The sequence below is a fragment of the Antedon bifida genome, chromosome 5, assembly GCF_963402885.1.
Source record: "Antedon bifida chromosome 5, ecAntBifi1.1, whole genome shotgun sequence".
NCBI lineage: Eukaryota > Metazoa > Echinodermata > Crinoidea > Comatulida > Antedonidae > Antedon > Antedon bifida.
Genome location: NC_136230.1, coordinates 15,256,931 through 15,283,191, shown reverse-complemented (window position 1 = coordinate 15,283,191; position 26,261 = coordinate 15,256,931). Strand labels below are relative to the sequence as shown.

Below are 26,261 nucleotides of genomic sequence, written 5' to 3'. Positions count from 1 at the left end.
TACAACCATGTTTCTGAGTTAACAATAATGCTGGGCTCAAGTAAGACACTTCGTCAGGATCTGTAGTTAATGGTACTAAAGGCCGTGAATTGATAATTGCCATTGCCTCTGCCATAAATGTAACCAACACTTCATGGGAAAGAGATTTTCCTTTGTAGTTATAAAGTATACCATCGAGTACCTTTCTCGTCACACCAATCATCCTCTCCCATACACCTCCCATATGGGACGAATGGGGTGGATTTAACTTCCACTCTGCTTCGTTTTTTAGCAAATATGTTTGGATTTTGTCATCCCCAATTGCACCAATGAAATTGGAACCTTGATCTGATCTGAAAAGCTTGACTTTTCCTCTGATTGCTATCAACCTCCTCATTGCATTTATGAAAGAAGATGAACTCATTGTCTCAACAACTTCAATGTGAACGGCTCTCGACGTTAAACATGTAAACATTACCGCCCATCTTTTATTTTGGGCAACACCTCCTCTCGTTTTCCTGGCTACCACTTCCCATGGCCCAAAGCAATCCACTCCAACATTAGTGAATGGAGGAGTACATGTAATCCGGTCTTCTGGTAGATCAGCTAAGCGTTGCAAACTTAACTTTCCCCTTAGTTTTCTACAAACAACACAATGGTGGATGACTGAAGATACAACTGCTTTCAGACCTGTAACCCAGTAACCAGCCTCTCTCACAGCCCCCTCTGTGAACTGTCTTCCCTGATGGTGAATATTGTTGTGAAACCTTCGTACAAGTAGTTTTGCAATGTATGATTTGCCTGGTATGATAACTGGATGCTTTACAACAATAGGAAGATTAGCTTTTCGAAGACGTCCGCCAACACACAACAGCCCATCTTTATTTAATACAGGGGCTAATGAGAGAATCTTGGAATCGTTAGGTAGTTGTTCATTTCTACCAAAACATCTCAATTCTTGCTGATAGAACAAAGCTTGAAGTTGTCTGATTACAATAAATTCGGCCTTTTGTTTGATTTCCAAATTATAGAAGTGACAATAATGCCAGCCTACTTTACATTTGATTTCATCATTCTTTTTGAACGACTGGGCCACATGAATTAGAAATGCAACAGCCTTAATGAAACGTTCCCAACATGAGAACTTCTTGGCCTTTTCTGGAAGTTGGTTGCTTGGTAATTCGTTCTTGCGAACAACCACTTGGCTTTCTTGTCTGATTTCCTTATCTTCATCAGGCTCTACTAAGGAAAACTCGTCATCTGTCTTTATGTGAAACACCGTACAATCCGGACCAGTTAACCATGGACAACTCTTCATGGTACGAGCAGACACTTGGCGAGTACCATGATCCGCTGGATTCTTGCTTGTCTGGATATATCTCCACTGTTGAGGGTCTGAAAACTGCAATATTTTGAACACCCGATTAGCCACGTATGTATGGAATCGCCTAGTGGTGTTGTTGATGTATCCTAGAACTACTTTGCTATCTGAATGATACGTTACTTTTGAAGCTGAGATGTCGATTTCACTACAAATAACTTGGGCAATTTCTGTAGCTACTACGGCAGCACAGAGTTCCAACCGAGGTATAGTGTGCCCAGACTTGGGTGCCAGTTTGGACTTCCCATACACAAAACCGGTCTGTTTTTTGGTTACATCAACCAAGTACGCTACAGCGGCAACTGCTACTTCAGACGCATCACAGAATACATGTAGACTAACAGTTTCTGATTTAATGTCTACTGGGTATGCACGGGGCACAGACAATGATTGCAGGTCTTGTAATTCATCTCTCCACTTTGTCCACGTGGTATGGAAGCAATCCGGCAACGCATCATCCCATTCTATTGGAGAGGCTATCATGTTGCGAAATATGACTCTGGCTCGAATCATGACAGGCGCTACCAAACCTAGTGGATCGAAGACACCATTAATCGTTGCGAGCACACCCCGTTTGGTATACGGCTTCTCTGGCATCTTTATGTCAAATGTTAAGGCGTCATCCGTTAAACGCCACTGAACACCTAACGTCCTCTGTAATGGTGTGTCACTGTCACTTACACTAAGTTCTCTGACATCTTTGGTAATTTCTTCTTTTGGGAAGGCGTCCAATACTTCTTGTGAGTTAGAAGCGATTTTATGTAGATTTATTTTGGCTGTTTGCATCAAAACGTTCTTCGTTCTTTTCATTAAAGAAATTGCTTCATCTGTAGTGTTACATGACACTAGACCATCATCTACATAAAAATTTCTATTTACAAATTCTTTGACGTCTTCATCTGCTCTCTTTACTACATCTCTTAAACCGTAAGTCGCTACCGCTGGTGACGGACTGTTACCAAACACATGTTTGCACATTCTATATTCTATGATCGGTTTTTCATAGTCATTATCCTTAAACCAGAAGAAGCGTAAGAAGTTTCGATGACTTTCTGTAACATTAAAGCAATAAAACATAGACTCTATGTCAGCACATACTGCTATGGGTCGTAAGCGAAAGCGCATCAATACACCAACCAGATCATTAGTGTAGTCCGGTCCTTTTAGTAGACTTTTATTTAATGAAGTCCCTTGATAGACTGCGGAGGAATCAAACACACCTCTAATCTTTTCTGGTTTTCTAGGGTGGTACACACCAAATAATGGCAAAAACCAGCATTCCTCGTTACTTTTAAGTGGTGGGGCGACCTCAGCATGACCTTTGTTGATCACACCATCCATGAACTCAAACATGTGTTCTCTTTTAGTGGGGTTTTTGATTAAACTCTTCTTTAGTAAATTTGATCTTGTCAATGCTTGTTCTCTGTTGTTTGGTAGACGATCTCTTTGTTCTTTAAATGGTAGTGGAGCTGTCCAACTTCCATTTTCCAGTTGAGCTTCTTTTTCCATAATTTCTATAAATTTCCTTTCGTCAATGGACATACAGATTTGTTCCCTGTCAAGCTGGAACAAGTCATCGACTTTAATTTGATTTGGACAAGGTGACATTATGGTGGGCCTTCCTGACGGTAGCACCTGTGTGCGTAGACAGTTCGTGCTTTGTCTGTGTAAGCCACTAAGGCATGCTTCGCCAATCACGACCCAACCTAGGTCTAGCCGTTGCCCCCAAGGGGCGTTGTTAGGTCCGTTTATTACGTCTCTCACTTTGTGTGCTTGGGGTACATCTCTTCCTAGTAAAACTAGAACTTCTGCATTCTGGTCTACAGTTGGTATTTCACTAGAAATTGATTGCAAATGAGGAAATGCTCTTGCCACTTCTGGAGTGGGAATTTCTGATCTGTTACTTGGAATTTCGTCACATTCCAACAGGTTAGACACTTCAATCTTGACATCTGTGCTGAGAGACTCTATTACAAGATTTTCCATTTTTCTTCCAGTCACTCTTCTTTCTCCATTATATTATATTGCAGCAATTTGAATAATTTGGTATCTACTAACGATTTGTTGCTCTGTTCATCAATAAGCGCATAAGCCTTCACTTTATTTTCTGGGTTATCCGGCATGTATAGGTTGACTAAACAAATCTTTGCGCATGACCTGCTCACACCATCCTTGCAAATCTCTGTGCATTTGGTACCGACTATTGGTACGGGTGCCTGTGTTGGTGCTGTGTTTTCAGTACTTTGTTGAGGCGTCTCTCCAGAGGGTTGCGGTTGTGCAGTGTTTTTCTGTGGCTGTGCAGTGTTTTGTTGCTGTTGTTGTACAGTGTGCATTGATGACACATGTTTTGGGCTGCCGCACTCACTGCATTTTACTTCTGCTTTGCAATCTCTGGCGAGGTGGTCAGATGATGCGATGCATCGAAAACACAATCTGTTGTCCTTTATTATCTTTTTCTTTTCGAGATAGGGTTTGTTTATAAAGACTCGACATCTCTCAAGAGGATGTGATGAACCAGAATGAAGTGGGCACATTATAGACTCTTTGCTATGCTTGTCTTGGTCTTTTACACTGGTCTTTGTAACTCTTACCGTTTGTTGCTTTGGCTTTTCTTTTGTTTTATTTGCATCACATGTGATACCAAAGATTGGATCATTTGCCTTCCTGGACTCTTTTTGTGTGAATTTGACAAAATCTTGGAATTTGATTGGTTTTTTGTTTTCTTTTAGATTTACAGCTATGTTGCGCCACTTATCATGCAAATAGAATGGTAATTTGTCCATTAATTTCTTTAAATGTTCTGGATATTCAAGGATTCTACTTGCATTCACATGTTCTGCTGTGTTTAAACACTTCACCAGGAACAACGAGAACTCATCTAAAGCTTTAGGATCTGCTGGCTTTATTCTTGGCCAATCTAATGCTTTCTTGATGTATTCACTGGCAATGAATTCACTGTCACCATACCTGTCTTCTAGTTGCAACATAGCCATATGGTAGGCCTTTTCTGACGGTAAGTGGCTGTAACCTACAACAACTCTATTGGCTTCTCCTATTGTCATTTCTTCGAGATAGGCCATTTTTTCTTCCTCAGAATTGGTATTGGTAACAATGTGAGAATTGAACTGCCTCTTAAATCTTGGGTATTCTATTGGGTTTCCGCTAAATTTCTTTATCGTGTGTATAGGCTTTCTTAAGCTTTTCACAATTTCGGCAACGGCATCATAGGATGGAGCGAATGTCTTGGCTGTTGGGTTGAGTTGTTTTCTATGATTTTTAGGAGTGATTACCTTTTCATCACCACAAGCAGAAACCCCTGGGGCTGCTGGTTTAACTGGAGAAGTTTCTAGGTATTGATTGAAACCATTGTTGAATGGCATGGGTTGAGGAACTATAGGTATTTCAATAGGTGAACTTCTATCAGGTATAGACATTATAAATTTTGATACCTGACTACGTTTGTCTTCTTCTGGAACGTTGATTTGTGAATTTGCATCACTGTATGACCTTAATTCTTGATCTAAGGCCTCTGATCTGGCTTGAGCCGTTGCCAGGGCTTCTTCTTGTTCGAGGTTTTCTACTTCAACTTGAGCCTTTATAGCCGCTATCTTGGCTTCAGCTTTCTTTTTTGCGAACGTTTTCTGTGCAGTCTTCACAGCTAACTCTGCCCGTGCTTGGGCTGCAGTCAGTTCCAATTGGCTTCTCGCTGAAGAGATACTGGACATCCTGATTTATACAGCTTTTTACTTTCACGGACACAAATCAAACAGCTTAGAAATGCTCCGTTAAGTATAACCGTTTTATTCAATGATTGAATATGTGTGTATGGTACGTATGGTAAAAAGCTGTGAGCCTATGGATGCAGCACAATTAAAAACATCTGTGAATTTCTACTGTTAAACTTTGATACCTACAAAGGTACGACTGAAGTTTATGACTGGTTTATCTAACTACAGGCAAAACAGAGCCGCGAAAAGTTACAATATGAAACGCCACAAATATTGTATGGAAGGCAACTGCGGCCAGCATATTCACCAGGTGCTCATATGGCTCGATGTGTAGTGCAACCGACTTTGGTATCAGAGGTACCGGGTTCGAATGCCATCACGGGAAAACAATCAATTAAAAGGATTTATTAGGTTATTACACTGAAAGGGCAGTTTTAATTTTGAATAGGCTACTTTTTTGGAAAAGTCATAACTGAGAAGTACTTTAATACGCAAGATACGTTTTGTTGCGGGCGGATAACCAAACTCGTCCTCAACGATGACGAGTTTAAGTTCTAGTTATTCTTCTTTCTTTCTCAGATTTTGTGCACGCTGTTTCTCTGCAACGTGTTAACATAACATTTTGTAACTTTCTAAACATTTAGATATTTAACTGAAGTTGTACTGCGAAGCTTTTGGACGCTGTCAGAGCCACGTAGCGTAAGTTACGCGCGAATTTCTGAAATTCTTAAATTGATCATAACTTTGAAACAAATAAATATTTTTTAACGAAATTTTCAGCCACGGTTGCTTCACATCAATTGTAAACTGTTTTATCGCTACTGAATTTTGTAACATTAGAAAGTGCGCGCGTAAACGGCGTTTGAAATTTTAAAATGCTTCAAATCATTTTCTGATTAAATTAGCGCACGTTTCAGGTCATTTTAAGCGTTTAAAAAATTCCCACCAGATGCGCACATTTTCACGCGCGCACGGCGCAGAGAACGCGTATGAGCCTTTATTTTGCATAGACTGTGTTTTTCAAACTTCAGTTAACAATTTTGCGTTATTTTATTCACTATTCAACTGGAAATGGCGTTACACGAGCACGTTAAACATGACTGGTTGCGCACATAAAACGTTACAAAATTGTGAAAATGTTGCAAAATATGTCTACTTTTAAAAATGATACAGTTCATCAGAATGTAAGGTTACCCCTATTTTTTATTTTATTTTCTTGCAGTGTATGAATCGTAGGTGTGATTTATTATAGTCTTGAATGTTAAAACGTGTTTGAAGGCTACATTATTTGCATATTAAATATAATTTTTGAAATTTTGATCATCAAACAAACATAAACATTTTCAAAGAGCAAAACAATAAACATAACGTTTATCTTTTTTCTTCACATGTTAATATATACAACTTGAAAGTATGCACTTTCATAATATGTTACTGTTTAAAATTTGTGAAGATTTCATCATAGTAAAATTTATGATTTAAGTTTGATATGTAATAATCAACTTGCATCGAGGGGGTTCACGACATACCGAATGAACGAGGACTGTTTCTTCGGATTTTCTTCAGCAGGTGCTCATATGGTTCGATGTGTAGTGCAACCGACTTTGGTATCAGAGGTACCGGGATCGAATCCCATCACGGGAAAACAATTAAATAAAAGGATTTGTTTGGTTATTACACTGAAAGGGCAGTTTTAATTTTGAATAGGCTACTTTTTGGAAAAGTCATAACTAAAAAGTACTGGAATGCGCAAGATACGTTTTTTTGCGGGCGGATAACCAAACTCGTCCTCAAGTGACGAGTTTAAGTTCTAGTGTTTTTTTTATTGGTTATCCGCCTCAAGCGGATAACCTTTGTTATTGGTTATCCGCCTCAAGCGGATAAGCATTTGTTATTGTAGTGTTACTTTTTTTTTTTTTTATTATTCTTCTTTCTTTCTCAGATTTTGTGCACGCGTTTTCTCTTCAACGTGTTAACATAACATGTTGTAACTTGGTCAACATTTAGACATTTAATTGAAGATGTTCAGCCAAGCTTTTGGACACTGTCAGATCCGCGTAGCGTATGTCACGCGCGATTTTCTGAAAATCTTAAATCGGTCATAACTTCGAAACCGATAAATATTTTTTAACGAAATTTTCAGCCACGTTTTCTTCACATCAATGGCTAACTTTTAGAATGTTTAACAAATTTTTGGAGACTAGAAAGTTTTCGCGTAAATTGCGTTTGAAATATTTTACTCTTCTTATTTTGTGCACGCTGTTTCTCTTCAACGTGTAAACATAATATGTTGTAACTTGTTCAGCATTTAGACAATTTACTGAAGTTGTCCAGCCAAGCTTTTTGACGATTTCAGAGCCGCGTAGCGTAAGTTACGCGTGATTTTCTGAAAATCTTAATATGGTTATAACTTCGAAACAAACAAATATTTTTTAACGTCATTTTCAGCCACGTTTGCTTCACATCAATAGTTAACTTTTTTAACGCTACCGCAATTTGTAACATTAGAAAGTGCGCGCGTAAATGGCGTTTGAAATTTTAAAATGCTTCAAATCAATTTCTGATTAAATTAGAGCACGATTCAGGTCATTTTAAGCGTTTAAAAAATTGCCACTGGTGCGCATATTTTTACGCGCGCACGGCGCAGCGAACACGTATGAGCATTTCTTTTACACGATTTGTGTTTTTAAATCTTCGGTTAACAAATTTACGTTATTTTATTCACTTTTCAACTTGAAATGGCGTTCTACGAGCACGTTAAACATGACAGGTTGCGCACGAAAACGTCAACAAATTGTGAAAATGTTCCAAAATATGTCTTCTTTTAAAAATGAAACAGCTCACCAGAATGCAAGGTTACCCCCATTTTTTAATTTATTTTCTTGCAGTGTATGAATCATAGGTCTAATTTATAATAGTCTTGAATGTTAAAAAGTGTTTGATGGCTACATTATTTGCATATTAAATGTAATTTTTGAAATAATTATCATCAAACAAACATAAACATATTCAAAGAGTAAAACAATAAACATAACGTTTATCTTTTTTCTTTACATGTTAATATATAAAACTTGAAAGTATGCACTTTCATAATATGTAACTGTTTAAAATGTGTGAAGATTTCATCTTAGTAAAAATTATGATTTAAGTTCGATATGTAATAATCAACTTGCATCGAGGGGGTTCACGACATACCGAATGAACGAGTAAACTTTCTTCGGATTTCCTTCACCAGGTGCTCATATGGCTCGATGTGTAGTGCAACCGACTTTGGTATCAGAGGTACCGGGTTCGAATCCCATCACGGGAAAACAATCAATCAAAAGGATTTATTAAGTTATTACACTGAAAGGGCAGTTTTAATTTTGAATAGGCTACTTTTTTGGAAAAGTCATAACTGAGAAGTACTTTAATACGCAAGATACGTTTTGTTGTGGGCGGATAACCAAACTCGTCCTCAAGTGACGAGTTTAAGTTCTAGTTTTAGTGTTACTTTTTTTTTTTATTAGGTTATATGCATGATATGCATATAACCTCTTGATTCTGTCAGGATCTTTATTTATTTATTTATTTATTTATTTATTCTTTCCTTAGCACTATTTTGTCCGTGAATTATCTTGGCATCAGTTTCATCTAGCTAAGTCAATTTTTCAGAGTATATTCCTTATGGCCAGGAATCGATGTGGTCATGTTTTCACGGTGCGCAATCATAAATTACGCGGTCTACGCGCGATTTAATGAAATCACGTTTGTAATCATATCTTCACAAGCACGAATCACTTTTAAACAAAATTTGGTACTCATAAATTTCAGGTCATATTTCATCATATGGCAATATAATTACGTGCGTAGCGCATATAACGCATGCGTACGCGCGCTTAAAAGTTTTAAAATTGTCAAAATTTATTTTCGATGAAATTAGAGTACGTTTCAGGCAATTTTAAGCGTTTAAAAAATTGCCACGAGTGCGCAGAATTTTGCACGCGCACTGCGCGTTAAACGTTAATGCGCACTATTTTTTCCCGATTTCTGTTTTACAACCTTTCTTTAATAATATCATCATATTTGATTCACTTTTCAACTCGAAATTGCGTTATACGAGCACGTCAAAAGTGACAGGCTACGCACGTATAAGTTAACTTAACTTTCTTTCTTAAGAAGTTCATATATTAAAGTTAAAAGTATATAGTTTGACAGTGCATCATTTTTTTAAATTTTTAAAGATGTCATCATAGTAATAAATTATAATTCATTGCGGTATGTAATAATCTATCTGCACCAAAGTGGCTACTGAATAGTAAATACACGGAGGAATCTTTCTACATGTTTTAGTAAGTTGTGTATGGCTCGGTGGTCTGTGCTCGTGTTTATGGCATTCAAGGTACCGAGATCGAGCCTCACCTTGGGTAACGAAACGAAATAAGATTATTTTTTATTATTTGTATTGTTTGTTCAATTTTATTTCTTAGTGTATAGATTATACACATGATTTATAATGAAATTTAGATAAAAAGAAACTTATGTCTTTATTATTATGTAACAAATATGGTTTATGACATTATACGCAGAGGGATCTTTGATCGGATTGCGATACCGGCTATTGTATTTGCCTTAGCAAGATCTTAGCATATATTATAAATAATTAAAGATTCTGAGAAAATCAATCAATCAATATATCTTTTACAAATCAATTATCTTTATTTTAATCAAATGCATATAACCTATAATTCGTCATAGTGACGAATTAAATCTAGTTATTCTTCTTTCTTTCTCAGATTTTGTGCACGCGTTTTCTCTTCAACGTGTTAACGTAACATGTTGTAACTTGGTCAACATTTAGACATTTAACTGAAGATGTTCAGCCAAGCTTTTGGACGCTGTCAGATCCGCGTAGCGTAAGTCACGCGCGATTTTCTGAAAATCTTAAATCGGTCATAACTTCGAAACCGATAAATATTTTTTAACGAAATTTTCAACCACGTTTTCTTCACATCAATGGCTAACTTTTGGAATGTTTAACAAATTTTTGGAGACTAGAAAGTTTTCGCGTAAATTGCGTTTGAAATATTTTACTCTTCTTATTTTGTGCACGCTGTTTCTCTTCAACGTGTAAACATAATATGTTGTAACTCGTTCAGCATTTAAACATTTTACTGAAGTTGTCCAGCCAAGCTTTTTGAAGATGTCAGAGCCGCATAGCGTAAGTTACGCGTGATTTTCTGAAAATCTTAAATTGGTTATCACTTCGAAACAAATGAATATTTTTTAACGTCATTTTCAGCCACGTTTGCTTCACATCAATTGTTAACTTTTTTAACGCTACCGCAATTTGTAACATTAGAAAGTGCGCGCGTAAATGGCGTTTGAAATTTTAAAATGCTTCAAATCAATTTCTGATTAAATTAGAGCACGATTCAGGTCATTTTAAGCGTTTAAACAATTGCCACTGGTGCGCACATTTTTACGCGCGCACGGCGCAGGGAACACGTATGAGCATTTCTTTTACACGATTTGTGTTTTTAAATCTTCGGTTAACAATTTTACGTTATTTTATTCACTTTACGACTTGAAATGGCGTTCTACGAGTACGTTAAACATGACAGGTTGCGCACGAAAACGTCAACAAATTGTGAAAATGTTCCAAATTATGTCTACTTTAAAAAATGAAACAGTTCATCAGAATGCAAGGTTACCCCCATTTTTTATTTTATTTTCTTGCAGTGTATTAATCATAGGTCTAATTTATTATAGTCTTGAATGTTAAAAAGTGTTTGATGGCTGCATTATTTGCATATTAAATGTAATTTTTGAAATAATTATCATCAAACAAACATAAACATATTCAAAGAGTAAAACAATAAACATAACGTTTATCTTTTTTCTTTACATGTTAATATATACAACTTGAAAGTATGCACTTTCATAATATGTCAGTGTTTAAAATTTGTGAAGATTTCATCATAGTAAAAATTATGATTTAAGTTCGATATGTAATAATCAACTTGCATCGAGGGGGTTCACAACATACCGAATGAACGAGGACTCTTTCTTCGGATTCTCATCAGCAGGTGCTCATATGGCTCGATGTGTAATGCAACCGACTTTGGTATCGGAGGTACCGGGTTCGAATCCCATCACGGGAAAACAACTAAATAAAAGGATTTGTTTTGTTATTACACTGAAAGGGCAGTTTTAATTTTGAATAGGCTACATTTTGAAAAAGTCATGATTGAAAAGTACTTGAATGCGCAAGATACGTTTGTTGCGGGCGGATAACCAAACTCGTCCTCAAGTGACGAGTTTAGATCTAGTTTTTTTTATTCTTTCTGTACACTTTTTGTGTAACAAATATCTCAAAAAGTTGAATGGCAATGATCACAAAAATTACACAATGTCTTTCAAATACTTTAACTTAGACATAATAAGCTTTTCAGCGTGATCACTCATCCGTGACGTCATTTATACGCCATTTTGTGAAATCACAATATCAATCATATCTTTACTATTCATTATCACATATTAATGAAATTCACTACAAGTAAACTTCAGGTCAAGGTAAAAATATTAGAAAATAAAAACTTGCGCGTTTCAAGGTCATGCGCGTGAAATCGCGCGTTAAAAATTTAAAAAGCCCAAAATTAAGTTTTGATCAATTTAGAGCATGAATCAGGCCATTTGCGTGTTTCAAAAAATTACTGCGCAAAAAAAATATTTTGCGCGCGCAATACTTAAAAAGCGTAAAAAATGCGAATTTTTTTTACAAATCGCATTCTACTCACCATCCTTAGTACATTCACCAAATTTGAGTGAGTTCCGACTTAAAATAACGCTATACGAGCAGGATAAAAATGACAAAATGCGCAAATTAATTGCATCAAAGTGCTGAAAATGGTGAAAAATAATGCATTTTTAAAATGAAAATAATTCTTTAGAATGCAAGATGACCCCCAATTTTTTTAACTTATTCTGGAAGCCATTAAGTTGTAGATATGAATTCATGTACACATTTTACGTACAAAATGTTTTGACGTCATCAAATGGCCACTTGAATTTAAAAATTAGGATTTTTTATCTTTTTGTGTAGAATATCACATTCAACAAAGCGCATCTTGTTTATGTGTGCTCGAATTTCGCACAAATTTCAGTATGTGCTTGCTTAATTAATTATCTTTATCATGAGTTGACACTATTTTCTTTTGATGACGTCATCATGCGTAAAAACTTGAATAACGTAGGCCGTGTAATTTCACCTTCGCAGTAAATTTGAATATCTTACAGCTCTTCAGAATTGAAGGTTACCTTGATGATTATAATTTGTTATGAAAGCTGATGAAATGTAGATATGAATTCATATAAAAATCAAGCCTATCGGATGTTGTGACGTTAACATATGGCCAGTTGAAGTGAAAAAGTAGTTTTTTCATATTTTTCGTCAAAGTAATACACATTTCAAAGAGCGCGCAGAGCGCTTCTACGTGCCAAATTTTTTTCCAAATCTTATATTTTTTTGCTCAATTAATTATCTTTCGAAATTGTCATCTTAAAGTTTTGTTTGATAACGCCATCATTCAAACAAATTAGAACATGATGTGTGTCCCGTAATTTCACCTATGCTACACTGTAGTATATACAGTATATACTGTACATATTGTATATGGCATATAGGCACAACTCAGCACTATAAGCGTATAATAGGATGGCATACATCAACATTTTCCGATCGTATGTTAACGTACGTGCATGATTAAAAAAAATTTATTTCAGTAAAATTATAAAAATGATCACCTATAATTCGTCAAAGTGACGAATTAAATTCTAGTTTTCTTTTTTTTTTGTAATTAAGTCAGATTTGGTCAAAGCCCAATAGCTCAGTAATCAAATTTCAGGAATGTCATTAATTGTTTTACTTCATTATAGTTAATTTTTTAAAAATGTATAGAAAACTATTTTACCGCCCCTGTATATTTGTTTGTTGTTGGTTTTGTTTTTTGTGGCAAACTTTGCAATACTAATGATCTTGACCTGGAATGTTGACAGAGTTCTAGTGTAAAGAGAAGGCTGTCATAACCAGCACAAAAAAAAATTATTCTTTAAAAAAGTGGTCCTCAGTGGGATTCGAATTAGGCATTCAACCATGGAAAGTTAGATGCATACTTATTTATTACATCAAATGCACATTCACTTACTATGCAGTGCAATTAAGCTATGACACAAAATGTAATGTAGGTAGAGGTAGGTACAGTAAGCCCTCACCAGGTTTGCCATGGTTTTAATAGCAAGATAAAAATTACATTTATATGCTGGAGAAAAATGAAAAGGGGGTTATGGTCTTGCAAATTATGTGACATTTTAAGCACACTTTTGTAATATGTTTAGGACTGCTTAGTATAATATATTTTGTAATAACATAATAACATGATATTTATAACCTTTGATTGTTAGGAGGGAAAGTCTGCCTTGGATTGCTATAATGAAAACAGTTGTGATAAATATGATAAAGATCAGAAAAAAGAAATCATTAACATTCTGAAAGGTAAGTACTATGAAACTTAAAACAAAGTTGGAAAGGTAATAATGAACATAATAAATAATAATTGTGATTGCTTGTTAAAAAAATAGAAGTAATTTAATCTTAATGATCATGGATTCTTTTATCAAGTAGTAATTGTCAGTCCTATTATAAGATTTCAACAGTCTTTTGTAATTTTGATTTTGTTTTTTACTATACCCCTAATCAAATATTTACATCTTAGATGAATTTAATTAGACAAGCTTATTCAACTAGAACCCTCCCCATGAAATATCAAGTTTTTAAACTCAATATTGTTATAGATTTATTTGCAGATTTCCTAGATTGCTTAATTCATAGTATATCCTTCTATTCATGTATAATTCTCTTGCTTTTTGTCTGAATTTTTTAATAGTTTAAGTTATAAAGTTATTTTTGTATTTTATCATTTTTATCTTCCATTTTGCGATGCAATTATACGCTATATCTATATTTTGGTAATATTATAAAGTAAAGTAAAATAAAACAAAGTAAAATAAAACAGACTATTGATTATTAATGATAAAAAGCATTGCCTTTTGCAAGTTTTAAAAAATCCTATATTTAATTTGAAATTAAAACATTCAAACCCTTTGTTACAACCGCTAATGTAGACAACTGGTGGTCACTTACGAGATGTGTGGTCAGTAAGAGTTGTAGTCGATTGTGGTCGATTATGTGAAGCGGTCCCTTATGAGATGAGGTGATCCCTTACGTGAGGTGGTCGATTATGAAAAGCGGTCTTTTAACAGAGATGGTTGCTTACTATGTGTGATCGTTTAATAGTTGGTTGCTTACAAGAGGTTGAAAGACTGTAGCTAAGTAAAGATCGATGCATTTGCACATGATGACATTTTTGTAAAATATATAACATTTTCTACATTAGCTGGCGATAGTAACATAAGCTGGGAGGCAATTTTCGGTACTACATAAGCTGTTGACCGTTTCTACATTAGCTGGTGTTGATTTTTATTTATACATAAGGTGTTGATGTTTCTATATTAGCTGGCGGTTTTACTGCATTAGCGGTGGATTGTTCTACATTAACGGTTGTTTCGACATTAGCTCTTGTTAGCGGTTGTAACACCCTTCAAAAGTAACTTTTTTTTACTCATGCATTTTACTTTTTTAGGCGGACCTTTACCATTCATAGATATCACATCATCAGGTATGAATAATATTCTTCAAAAAACTTAATACTATACAAGAGGTACAGTTTACACTGATTTGCTGGGCTTTTTTATATTAGAGGTTTGGCTAAAATGTGTGGGGGTTTGTGTGTTACGTTTTTAAAAAAATGAAAGCGTGTTTGCCAATTGTCAGTAGCAAAGTTGTTAATAATATTTCCTGAAAATATTTCAGCAAAGATTCAATTAAGCCTGTTCACAGTGATTTGGAGACAAACATCTTATTAGACATGCTGGAGCTGTGAACACTGTGTTATATGTATCCCCTTTTGCATTGAATGTTTTACAAACTGTGAAAATATCTTATTTTATTTAGATATAACAACCAAAGAATTAATCAACATAACCATTAATGTCTCTGATTGGGAACAACTAGCAGTAAATCTTGAGTTTACCATGGCAGAAATTGATCATTTTAAACAAGATAATCCAGATAATGAATATGTAATGACTGGTAACATGCTGAATGCTTGGGCCATGAAATTATCAACTTCTGAGTCCAAGCGTTCGCAACTTGTTAAAGCGCTTAGGAAATGTGATGAAAAAGAGTTGGCAAATACAATTGAAAGTAAGTGAAGACAGCTGGCTGTATGCTAACTTCCAGACTGACTAAGACCTCCCAACTCTCCCAATAATTGTATGAGTGTTATCTCCCAATATTTTTGTGATCTCCTGCACTCCTGTTATTCTGCTATTTCTCACAATTTTTTGGATAAATAAAGAAAAGAAAATCCTGATAAAGATTATAATAAATGTATGCACTGTTTAATGGGTGTCTAGAAAACTCGGATCTCAGATATATCTGAATTTTCTAGTTGTAGAAAATTCAGATTGTATTCTGCTATTCAGGTTACCATGCTGTTAAATAATATTGAGCTAATATAGTAAATTTAATAATTAAATCAAAACATTAATAAAATTATGCAAACCCTAATCTATAAAACTGCAATGAAATATTTTATAAAGGTATACAATATTGTTTTTAGTCCCTCTGATTAATAATGGATATATCTGAGTTTTCTAGATCTGAGTTTTCTTGTTTACTAGCCTAGTGAAATAATGAGTTGGCACTGTATTTTCTGCCAATGTCAGGCATATATTTCAGATACCAAAATCTTTAGAATTTCCATGAAAAAATGAAAGTAGGAAATTATACAGTAATTTATTTTGTTTATTTTAAGATATGCATGTTCCAGAGGAGATATTGGCAAGAGGACCTGATGCGGTGAAAGCATTTCAAAATGCACTTGAAGAAGGACAAACAGAGTTTAATCAAGGAAGAACTATTTTTGTAGGACTTGAGAATGTTGGAAAAACTTCTACTATCAATTCTCTTTTAAGAAAAGAGTAAGCACATTATATTATATTGTATCAATTTTTATTGATTGATTGTTTGCTACTTGCAGTTGGGAACAGTGTCCTATATATTTTATTGCGTAGATGTATTTTTGTTTGATTGGTATATAACTGTACACACATAGTTCCTGTGAACACACATTGTTGAGGGTCTATACTGTCTGTAAGGATAAGTGAAAACTTACTGATAGAAACATTAACAGATGCTTTCAATTTGTTTTCAACAGGATATTGTGAACCTCAAAATATGTTGACATTGAGTTTAGGTTTGGTAATGTTTAAAAATTAGCCATGGTCAAATTGTGGCCTAATAGATGTTACTTTACTGTTTTTTTTTAAGTGGTTTAATTTTTTTAAACTATTACATTAAACCGCTTACTGTAACATACAGTTGTTACTGCAGTATCAATTACAAGAATAAGACATTTAAAATATGTTTTCTGAATAGTTTTATCATTTTATCATAAAATAATATCAAAATACATAGCAAATATTGCTGAGAGTGACCAGCAAAGCAAATCTTGTATTCCGGTCACCCATACACATAGCCAAAATAGCTTAAATATCTTATTTTAATTGGGATCATTATAAGTAATCTAAACATAAATAATCTAAATAATATCACAATGTAAAAGAGTAAGTATACAGTTTATTAAAATTTACTATTAAAATTATTGTTTGATTAAAGTATTTGGCCCTTTAGTGTTCTGGGTATGTTGAGGGTTTTAAGATAAGATTATAATGCAACGTAAAAACAATGTAATTGCAGTATACCATCAAATTATTTTGTGTCTCTAGATTATTAATGCAAACAATCTTTTCTGAATTATATAATGTTATTTTGTCATAGATTTAATCCAGTGCACATAATAACAGATGCAATGGTTAAAACAACGGTGTGTACACCAGATGCCAGTAACAAAGAAATGTTGAAAGAAACAACACAGGATATTTGTAAGTATTCACTTTATTCAGATACATGATGTTGTTTAAAAAAAAGTATGATTTTCAGTTGATTGGTTACCTTCATCTGAGGGTATTTTGAAAGCGGTGGTTAAACTGGTTTGTAAAGTATTGGAAGATGTTTATATGCTTGACTGTCTTTAGAATCTTGCATGTTGTGCTAAATGTGGACACTATATTCACCCTGATATATACACCTTTTTCAACAAATATGTGATGTATTATTATTAAACATATTTAATTTGAACATGAGATTGTTTGGCTATTTCATAGTGAATAGGCAGATGTACATTATGCTATGTTTGGCTATTTTATATTACTAAAATACTTTAAAGTGAATCACATAATTTATGATTTTCTTGAATTCTTATTAAAAGCTTTCAATGTGTATCAGGATGCTGTCACTAATATCACAGTAAAGCAAATGTTGGAAAGTAGCCGCCAGAGAGAAGAAAACCCAACAGGAGCAGAACCATCAACACCAAAAAACAGACCTGGTAAAAAACAAACAATGAATAGATAAAATCTAAGTTTTGGTAGATAGAACACATCTCATATGTTTTTGTTTATTCTGTGATCAAGAAAGGTTTTTGTGAATTTGACCTTTGAAAATACAGATAAATCTAAGATAAACTATAAGTTTGAGACGGGATCAAACTCATTTATTTCTTTCCATTTTATGACTAGGAGGCTGTTCTAACCACTAAGTAGAGAATCCATACAAAAATAAAACCACTTGCCAACTTTGTTGCTGTTAATAGCACAGAAAGTTAGTAGTTAATTATAGAACATATAGTGCTAAATGTTAATACTCTACATTATGCTTGTGATAATATAACATCAAATTATTAATAATTATTTAGAAATAAACAAAAGAGAGAAAAACACAATGGGAGCATCAATGGCCAAGCAGAAAACCAAACCTAGTAAAGCATCAAAAAGAAAAATGTCATCACCTCGAAGGAAGGGTATGCATTTAATTTGAAATTTGTTTTATATTTAATTCTGCTGTCCATACAATAACTGATAATTGCATAACAGTTATTAAGTTCTTATATTTTATTGTTTACTAGCAGTTATACCCGCCCCAGGGCGGGTTTTAAAATTAGTTTAAAGCCTTCTCAGTACATACTGTAACACCCGACGCCAGTACCTCCCTATACTCACCAACCCCCACCCCTCCTCAATAACACCCCACACTCTTTAAAAAAAAAAATTCTTCCCAGGACAAATTCAATTCAACTTCAAATTGAGAGGGTATACATAGCTACGATAGGCCTATGGTTTAAGTACGTTGTAAACTGTGTAAATAAATAGGTGTCATTTTGGCTGATAATCAAAATATCTAATTTCTTCTTCTAATGCCTTCTTTCTCCTCTCACCATCCAAACCACAATCAACAAAACTTAACTCCTCCCCTGGACAGTTCAAATGTAACTTTTCCTATTACAATTCCATTCATATAGGCTACTTCATTACGCCAGTATTTTCGCTCCTCCTCCTCCCCCTTCAAACACACCCCATATACTGGATGATGTGTTTAAGAATGTTTCAGTAAAAATTATGTTAGCCATGTCCCTCAACCCATAATCCCTCAGTGGCAGTTTTCATCCCCACTATCTTCTGAACCCCAACTACCACACTCAATCTCCCAACAAATCCTCGGACTTTTTGAAATGTAGTTTAAAACCTTCCCGGTACAATTGCGATCATTTTGATACCCCATATATATATGGTTACATGCAGAAACAGAAATTTGTATAACGAACAAACATCGAAAGTGGGCCATTTTGATCACATTGTGGCCCCTAACTTGGATCCTAGATGGCGAATGGTGTTCAAATATAGTAGTAAAAACACATTAATAGTAAAGAACGTGTATATGTTTACACAGGAAATGGATGTCTGTAATGAGACAATCCAAGAGACCGAAAAATAGCTGGATATGGTTAAAGTACTTTGCTAAATGTGTAAATGAATAGGTGTCATATTGGTTAATGATTAAAATATGTATATCTATATACATATTTTCCCAAACGCCTTCCTGAGGATAATTCAAATACTGTAAAACATTTGTAGCATAATTTTACAATTCGATAGCCTACAACCCCGAGCCCAAGCAAAAATGACATCACAAACCACACCACCCACCCCCAACAAAAACCCCAGGACTCAGGGAATTTTTGGAATGTAGTTTAAAACCTTCTGGGTACAATTGCGATCATTTTGATACCACATATGTATGGTTAAGTGCAGAAACAGAAATTTGTATAACGAACAAACATCGAAAGTGCAGGAAAGTGGGCCATTTTGACCACATTTTGGTCCCTAACTTGGATCCTAGATGGCGGATGATGTAGTTTAGAACCTTCCCGGTACAATTCCGGTCATTTTGATACCCCATATGTAAGGTTACGTGCAGTAACTAAAATGTGTATAACGAACAAACAAACAAACAGACGTACAAATTCTCTCACTTATATAGATTTATTTAGTACTGAAAAAATATCTTGTGCTGATATTGAAACCCATCTCATGCTAAATATTGACAAAATTAAAGAAATCACTGTATTGAATGTCATATGAATATGATACAAACATAAAGTTGGCAATGAACATAACTATCAAGCAAGTTACATTGATATCAGACTCTTAATAGACTCTCCTTGAATAGACTATCTAAATAAAATAAAAGAATTACTTTTGTTGTATAAAGAATATCCAGTGTATTTAGTATGTTCTGTATCAACTGATGTTCAATGCTTTGTTGCACAATTGGGTTGAAATGAGCTCCAGTGACATTAATAGCCATTAATATTTTCTTTTTTTATTTACCAATAACAAGCAAATTAGAACAAACAAAATAGCTTTTGCTAGTCAAAAGTTTGCCCCATATTAAGAAATACATTTGATAAGAAGAATAACACTGAAATAGCAATATCAATGAAATTAACATACAGTAATATTAAACAACAAAAAAACAAGAAAAAAAAACAACCATAGATCAGTATATAGATAATAAAAGTTCTGTTATATTTTTAACAACATTTTTTTAATATTCTTTATATCTAAAGGCAGGTGATGTATTCATTTCCACAAAAATATCGTTGACATTTGTTCTCACACTCTCACCCATTCAAAACTCTATGTAGTGTTTTATTTAATTGTAGCAATTTTTCACATTTGTTATTTTATTTTTGTAATGTAATTACTACTTCAATTCTATCCAAATGTTGCTAAAGTGTTAAAAAATCCATTCAATTTAAATTGAATGATATGATAAGGATTTTCTATAAAAATTTGCTGCAATGATTAAAACTGTTGTCATATCTATTGTTATTTTATCAAGAAAATCAAGAAATTCCTAAACAGATGTTTGGCCAAGTTGCAAGCAAACTTCGCTCTAAAAGAGAAGGTGGTGACTCTCAAGAAGATAACAACAAGTTTGTTATGAATATCTGGGACTTTGGAGGGCAACCGATCTACCATGTGATACAACGGGTAAATTATGAATTGAATATTCAGTGTACATTCCTCGATTTTTAGGTTAAAGATGTCAGGACAAATGTTTACTGTATATTAGTAATTAATCTAGGTTTTTTTTGGCTTACTATTATATAAAATCCGCACTGAAATAAAAAATGTTAGTTTTAACTATTTTTAATATAATATTGACAATTATGTTATTTGATTAATTATGTTTTGTCAATGTTTATTAGATATTCATGGTGTCTTATGCTGTTGTATGTGTGGTATTTAACCTGAATGAAGATCTTAATGCCCTAGCTAAAGTTCTGGATCCAACAACTGTAAGTAGATTTGACAAATTTCCAATGTTTTATGTAATTGTTGAATAAATAAAATGTTTCCCTCATGTTATTCTTTACTTTATCTCAAACTGTAGAAATAGCAAATGCCTGATATATGATTATATGTTTAACTAATATGATAAATATTAAGGGTATACATGTTCTAGAAATGGATATGTGTATATGGCACGTCATTGTGAGTGGCTAACAACAAATATGCAGATTATTTATATTATAATATCCTGGATTTATAAAGCGCTTTATGTTGTGAAACCTCTCGAAGCGTTGATCATACAGTAGAAACTGAGTGAAAAAACTAAACCCAAACCGAAGTATGGGAATATGCCCTTGTCGGTAACCAGGGTGAGCACAGTTGTGGCTTGGTCATCCCAGACAATCGAATATGAACCTGTGTATTCGACGGCCCGTAAAAAAAGCTAATCGTAATCGTCTCTTGTCCAAAATTGCTTATATGTGTACACTAAGAGATAATATCGTTGCACCCTGCTTGTTCTTACGAAATTCGGCCTCATGGAATATGGAACCAGAACGTAGATATTTCCCGTATTCCGTGAACAAGCAGGGTGTAACTAATAATATCTACTAAGACTTTTAAGCGGGAAAACGCTGAGGATTGCTAAAGGTATTGTTCGGCAGTTGCAAAGAAATTAGTCTAAAAAACACATTTTTCGTACAAATTTGCCATTCTAATAACACTAATGGAGAAAGGGGAGTTAAAAGGTGCCCCAGCTCGAATGGCGGTAGCATCAGACTTACGGTTTTAGGAGATAGAGAAACAAATTCTAGCTTAGTGCTATTATAATATAGGTGCTATAATAATAATGATTTTTTAAACCTACCTGTATATTAATCAAAAAATAAATGGTGTTCATATTTGTTGTTGTGTTATAGGGAGAAAAGTATGAACATCAAATGACAAATCTTCAGTTCATTCTGTTTTGGATTCGTTCAGTTTTTGTAAACGTAAGAAAAGGACAGAAAAACAAGATAATGCTGATTGGTACACATTATGAGAGCCTTGGAAAAACTGAACAAGAAAGACAACAAAGGGTACATATGTCATCACATTTTTTTCCTTAAACAGTACAAAATTGTTACGATGCATTGGAAACAATATGTATTATGTCATCAGTTGGGCGATTGTTTCATACGTCATTACATGCACAAACTATTATGTAATCAGGTGGCCGATTGTTTCATACGTCATTACATGCACAAACTATTATGTGATCAGGTGGGCAATTGTTTCATATGTCATGAAATACACATACTATTATGTAATCAGGTGGGCAATTGTTTCATACGTCATGACATACACATACTATTATGTGATCAGGTGGGCAATTGTTTCATATGTCATGACATACACATACTATTATGTAATCAGTTGGGCGATTGTTTCATACGTCATGAAATACACAAACTATTATGTAATCAGGAGGGCGATTGTTTACGTCATTACATGCGCATACTATTATGTAATCAGGTGGGCGATTCTTTCATACGTCATGACATGCACATATACTATTATGTAATCAGGAGGGCGATTGTTTCATACGTTATGATATGCACATACTATTATGTAATCAGGTGGGCGATTGTTTCATACGTCATAAAATAAATATATCCTGACTCCGCTTTAGAAAGCTAAACTTCTCTCTCTAGAAGCAAAAAGAGATACTGTACATCTTCTAATAGTAACCCACACTCTAATATTAACCCCCTTCTAATAGTAACCCACCTTAAGTCAATCTATAATAATAATAACCCACTGCTCTAATAGTAATTATTCAGGTGCCTAATTTAAGATTAGTAATAGTAACCCACCGTACTCTAATAGTAACTCCCCCTTCTAATAGTAACCCACCCTAAAAAACAATAAAATAATAACCCAATTATAAGATTTACAGTAGCATTGTTCTTTTATATGGTCAGGGCCTTCTGAGGTCAATCACCCACAGGAATGTGCTCCCTCTGTACAGAAATTGTGAGTGAACTGATAGATATAAGCGTTCTGCTATTCCATTCATGGTCAGACTAATTAATTCCCAAAAGCAGTTGCCCTTTTTTTTTAGTATGCGATTTGATTTTGGCCTGAACTCTTTGATAGATATATTTATTATTTTATTAGATATACTTAGCAATATGCAATATAGGTGATTAAAGATAATAGGGTTTATAAAGCGCACATATCCACAAAGTCAAGGTGTGATCTAGCATAGTTATTTAATTGTATATTTTTATAAATTAGTTCATATCATCCATCTGCTTAATATTTCGGTTTTTATATAATATGTTTTCTTGGCGATAGTTATATTTTTATGTGTATTTTTCCTAATCTGTATATCGTACCATTTTTACATTTTTTTATACCTGTTTTGTAATACAATATTTTCAGTTTTTTATATACCAGAATAAATAAAAATACTATTATGTAATCAGGTTGGTGCATGACATGCACATACTACAGTACTGTACTATGCTGGCTTATTAACTGATTAAATTAACTTAATTTTAATTAGAAATACATTCAAAGATTTAAAAAAGTACTATACTTTCAAACAACATTATTTTCTAAATAAATGTTTTACCATCAAAATCATACCATGACTTCCAAATGTTGCGATTATTTATAAAGTGAAAGGCCACCCTCATGTGCAATTTCATTGGGATACCTAAACAGATAGGCCTACAATAAATGAAGAAAGTGGTGTAAATTTCAAATATGCATTTAGCACACATTTTGAATTTTATTCTTTGGTGGTATATGGTAATGTTATGCTCTTAAATATGCTGGCTCTAAATCCGCTCTTTACATAAGTTTAATTCCAATTTGATGTTATTTATTTTAGGTAAAGGAAATAGAGAATATACTTTGGAAAGCCTTGGAAGGAAAACCATTTGAGGACATTGTGTATCAAGGAGAGCTCTTTACCATTGAAAACAGTCTCCCATTTGAAAAGAGCGGTGCTTCTAAAATCATTCTCCAAATACAAAAATTTGTCCAGATGATGATTCTTACTTTGCCAATCAAATGGCTGCAAGTACTGCTGGAAATACAACGGTTACGAAAAGACAAACTATATCTACCAACATCTGAGGTTAGAATAAATATATTTTTCTTATTTTCAACTATTTGAGCTGAATTAATTATCCTCAGCTTCGAGTAAGCAAAAAGTTGACAATAATTGATAATTGATGGTTTAATAATCAATGTTTAACATTCATTACATTTCTTATTTTTTAATCACATATTTAACCCTGTATTTCTGATTGTTGCATTGAATTGCATTAACTTAAGTGAAACAAACATGGTTCCTACATTTTAAAGTGCATCGGATACAAGTTTGATTGTTACTTCCACTAACAATTATAGAAATATTTCAAGTCTAACCCTTGAATGATAAAGAGAAAAGATAGCCATTTAGTATTATCTCTGATATAAATAAAGAATATAGACAACACAAGCTAACATGAAGGTTAAACTTCCAACAATGCAAATGATAGAAAAATCAACAGAAAAATAGTTTGTAATTAATCAACATTTTTTTATGATATTTAGATTAATGATTTACTTGCTCGTTGTAAGAAAACTGATAGAAAACTGCTTCTTGAGTACTTGCATGACATCGGCGAGATTCTGTTCTACCCAGATGACAAGATCCTCAAAGAAAAAATTGTTATAGATTTGATGGGAGTAGTTGAGAAGTTTAAAACAATCATCACAGTTATAGATCCCAACATTCAGGTTAGCACTTCTTTGAGTGGTGTCAAACATTAGTGAATATCAGTAGGTTGTAAACTTTGTGATAATGTTTTTTTTCAATGTGATGAATTTAGCTGTAAAAATGCCAACTAGAGAACAAAGCTTTCACCTTATTATTTCTATTATATTCTAATGCTAAAAAATATGCTGGCAAACAGATTAATGTTGAACCTCTAATGGGGAAGACTAAAAAAATGCCTGCTTAATAGAGGTTTAGCCATAGTGTTAATATGTCCCTCAAATAACCAGAAGAATTAGTAATTACTTTTTTGCATGACAAATTACACTTTTGTGGTGCTTTTATATTTTTTAGCCATCTCTGAAACAATTTTGGAGAAATTTAAACAAGGGTAAATTAGATGAACGTCTGTTGTGGCATATGTGGAAGGATGAGTCAAATGAGATGATTATCTTCTTTGTGTCTCTAATGCAAACCTTTGGGTTAATGTGTGAAAAAAAGACTAAAAAGGTATTTAATTTTTTTATTGGCTATTACTGCAAGCATAATTGTATTTTCCATCTACTACATGTTTGTTTGTTTTTTATAGGATGTTGGACGAACGTTCTATGTTCTTTCACGTCTGAAGCCCCAACGTGATGATACAAAGGCTGTTGAATATGAAGAGAAGCGTGCTATTTCTCTCTTTCATGACTTTGATGGCTACCTACCAGATGATCTCTTTCAACGTGTTGCAACTAAATTTATCGAGGATTTTCAAATGAAAGATGTTGAACCTACATTGTCTTATGAGCACGTTGAAATGAATGTTGATGGCCATCATCTTGTCATTCTTAACGTAGCTACTATCAACAATTGCCGTTTGTTGCAGGTAGACTCATTACATTTATAATACGTATTGGTCAGGATGCTATATACTGTCACTAAAACTGAGAAACCAAATATCATCCCAGGAACAAAATTCTGAAACTAAAAGATTTTCAGTTTAAATCTCCATTTTAGATATAACACAACCACATAAAAGTAAAATAGAAGGAGACTAAAATAAGGAGAAAATGCTAATACATCCTTTTGGCCACCTGAATAAAAATTAATAATAAAATATATAAATAATATTCACTGAGCATGACAGGACAGACAAACAAAAAACATGTTTGAAGAATATCCATAACAAATATAGCTACATTAAAAGGGTTTTTTTTATACAGTTTATTTAACTATTATTTTCATCTTGTGTTGTTATTTATTAAGGTATTGTAAGGCTTATAGTAATTCCTTTAATGAATGAAAAAATAAATGAAAACAAACAACTACAACTGAACTATTACATTCATTTTTATATTGCAGACAACAATAGTTAGAACGAACATCATGAATGCTGTTAGCAAAGATAATGATCCAAAACCTAGCATCTGTAAGAAGGTAAGCTAGTTTACAAGTAAGTTATGTGTAGAGTATAATTGCATAAGAACAACTGGCTGTCCTATTTAATGAGGCTAGAATTACTCAAAAATTGTTGATGTCGAGCGTTCTTGTACCCCATTTAAAAATCTGTAGACATGAT

General features: G+C 33.8%; 1 protein-coding gene across 1 annotated transcript in view; it reads left to right on the top strand.

Moving 5' to 3' along the window:
• Positions 1-10,270: 10,270 nt before the first annotated feature.
• The window catches only part of LOC144842385 (uncharacterized), a 31,109-nt gene continuing 15,118 nt past the window's right edge, over positions 10,271-26,261 (top strand). Inside the window, exons 1-16 of the mRNA XM_078698832.1 lie at positions 10,271-10,288; positions 13,531-13,621; positions 14,769-14,804; positions 15,140-15,391; positions 16,005-16,170; positions 17,030-17,133; positions 17,520-17,639; positions 18,006-18,110; positions 20,492-20,643; positions 20,862-20,951; positions 21,864-22,022; positions 23,825-24,073; positions 24,535-24,720; positions 25,052-25,207; positions 25,287-25,568; positions 26,045-26,119. Coding sequence (XP_078554958.1) covers positions 10,271-10,288; positions 13,531-13,621; positions 14,769-14,804; positions 15,140-15,391; positions 16,005-16,170; positions 17,030-17,133; positions 17,520-17,639; positions 18,006-18,110; positions 20,492-20,643; positions 20,862-20,951; positions 21,864-22,022; positions 23,825-24,073; positions 24,535-24,720; positions 25,052-25,207; positions 25,287-25,568; positions 26,045-26,119 — 2,241 coding nt within the window. The remainder of the gene's footprint in view (positions 10,289-13,530; positions 13,622-14,768; positions 14,805-15,139; positions 15,392-16,004; positions 16,171-17,029; positions 17,134-17,519; positions 17,640-18,005; positions 18,111-20,491; positions 20,644-20,861; positions 20,952-21,863; positions 22,023-23,824; positions 24,074-24,534; positions 24,721-25,051; positions 25,208-25,286; positions 25,569-26,044; positions 26,120-26,261) is intronic.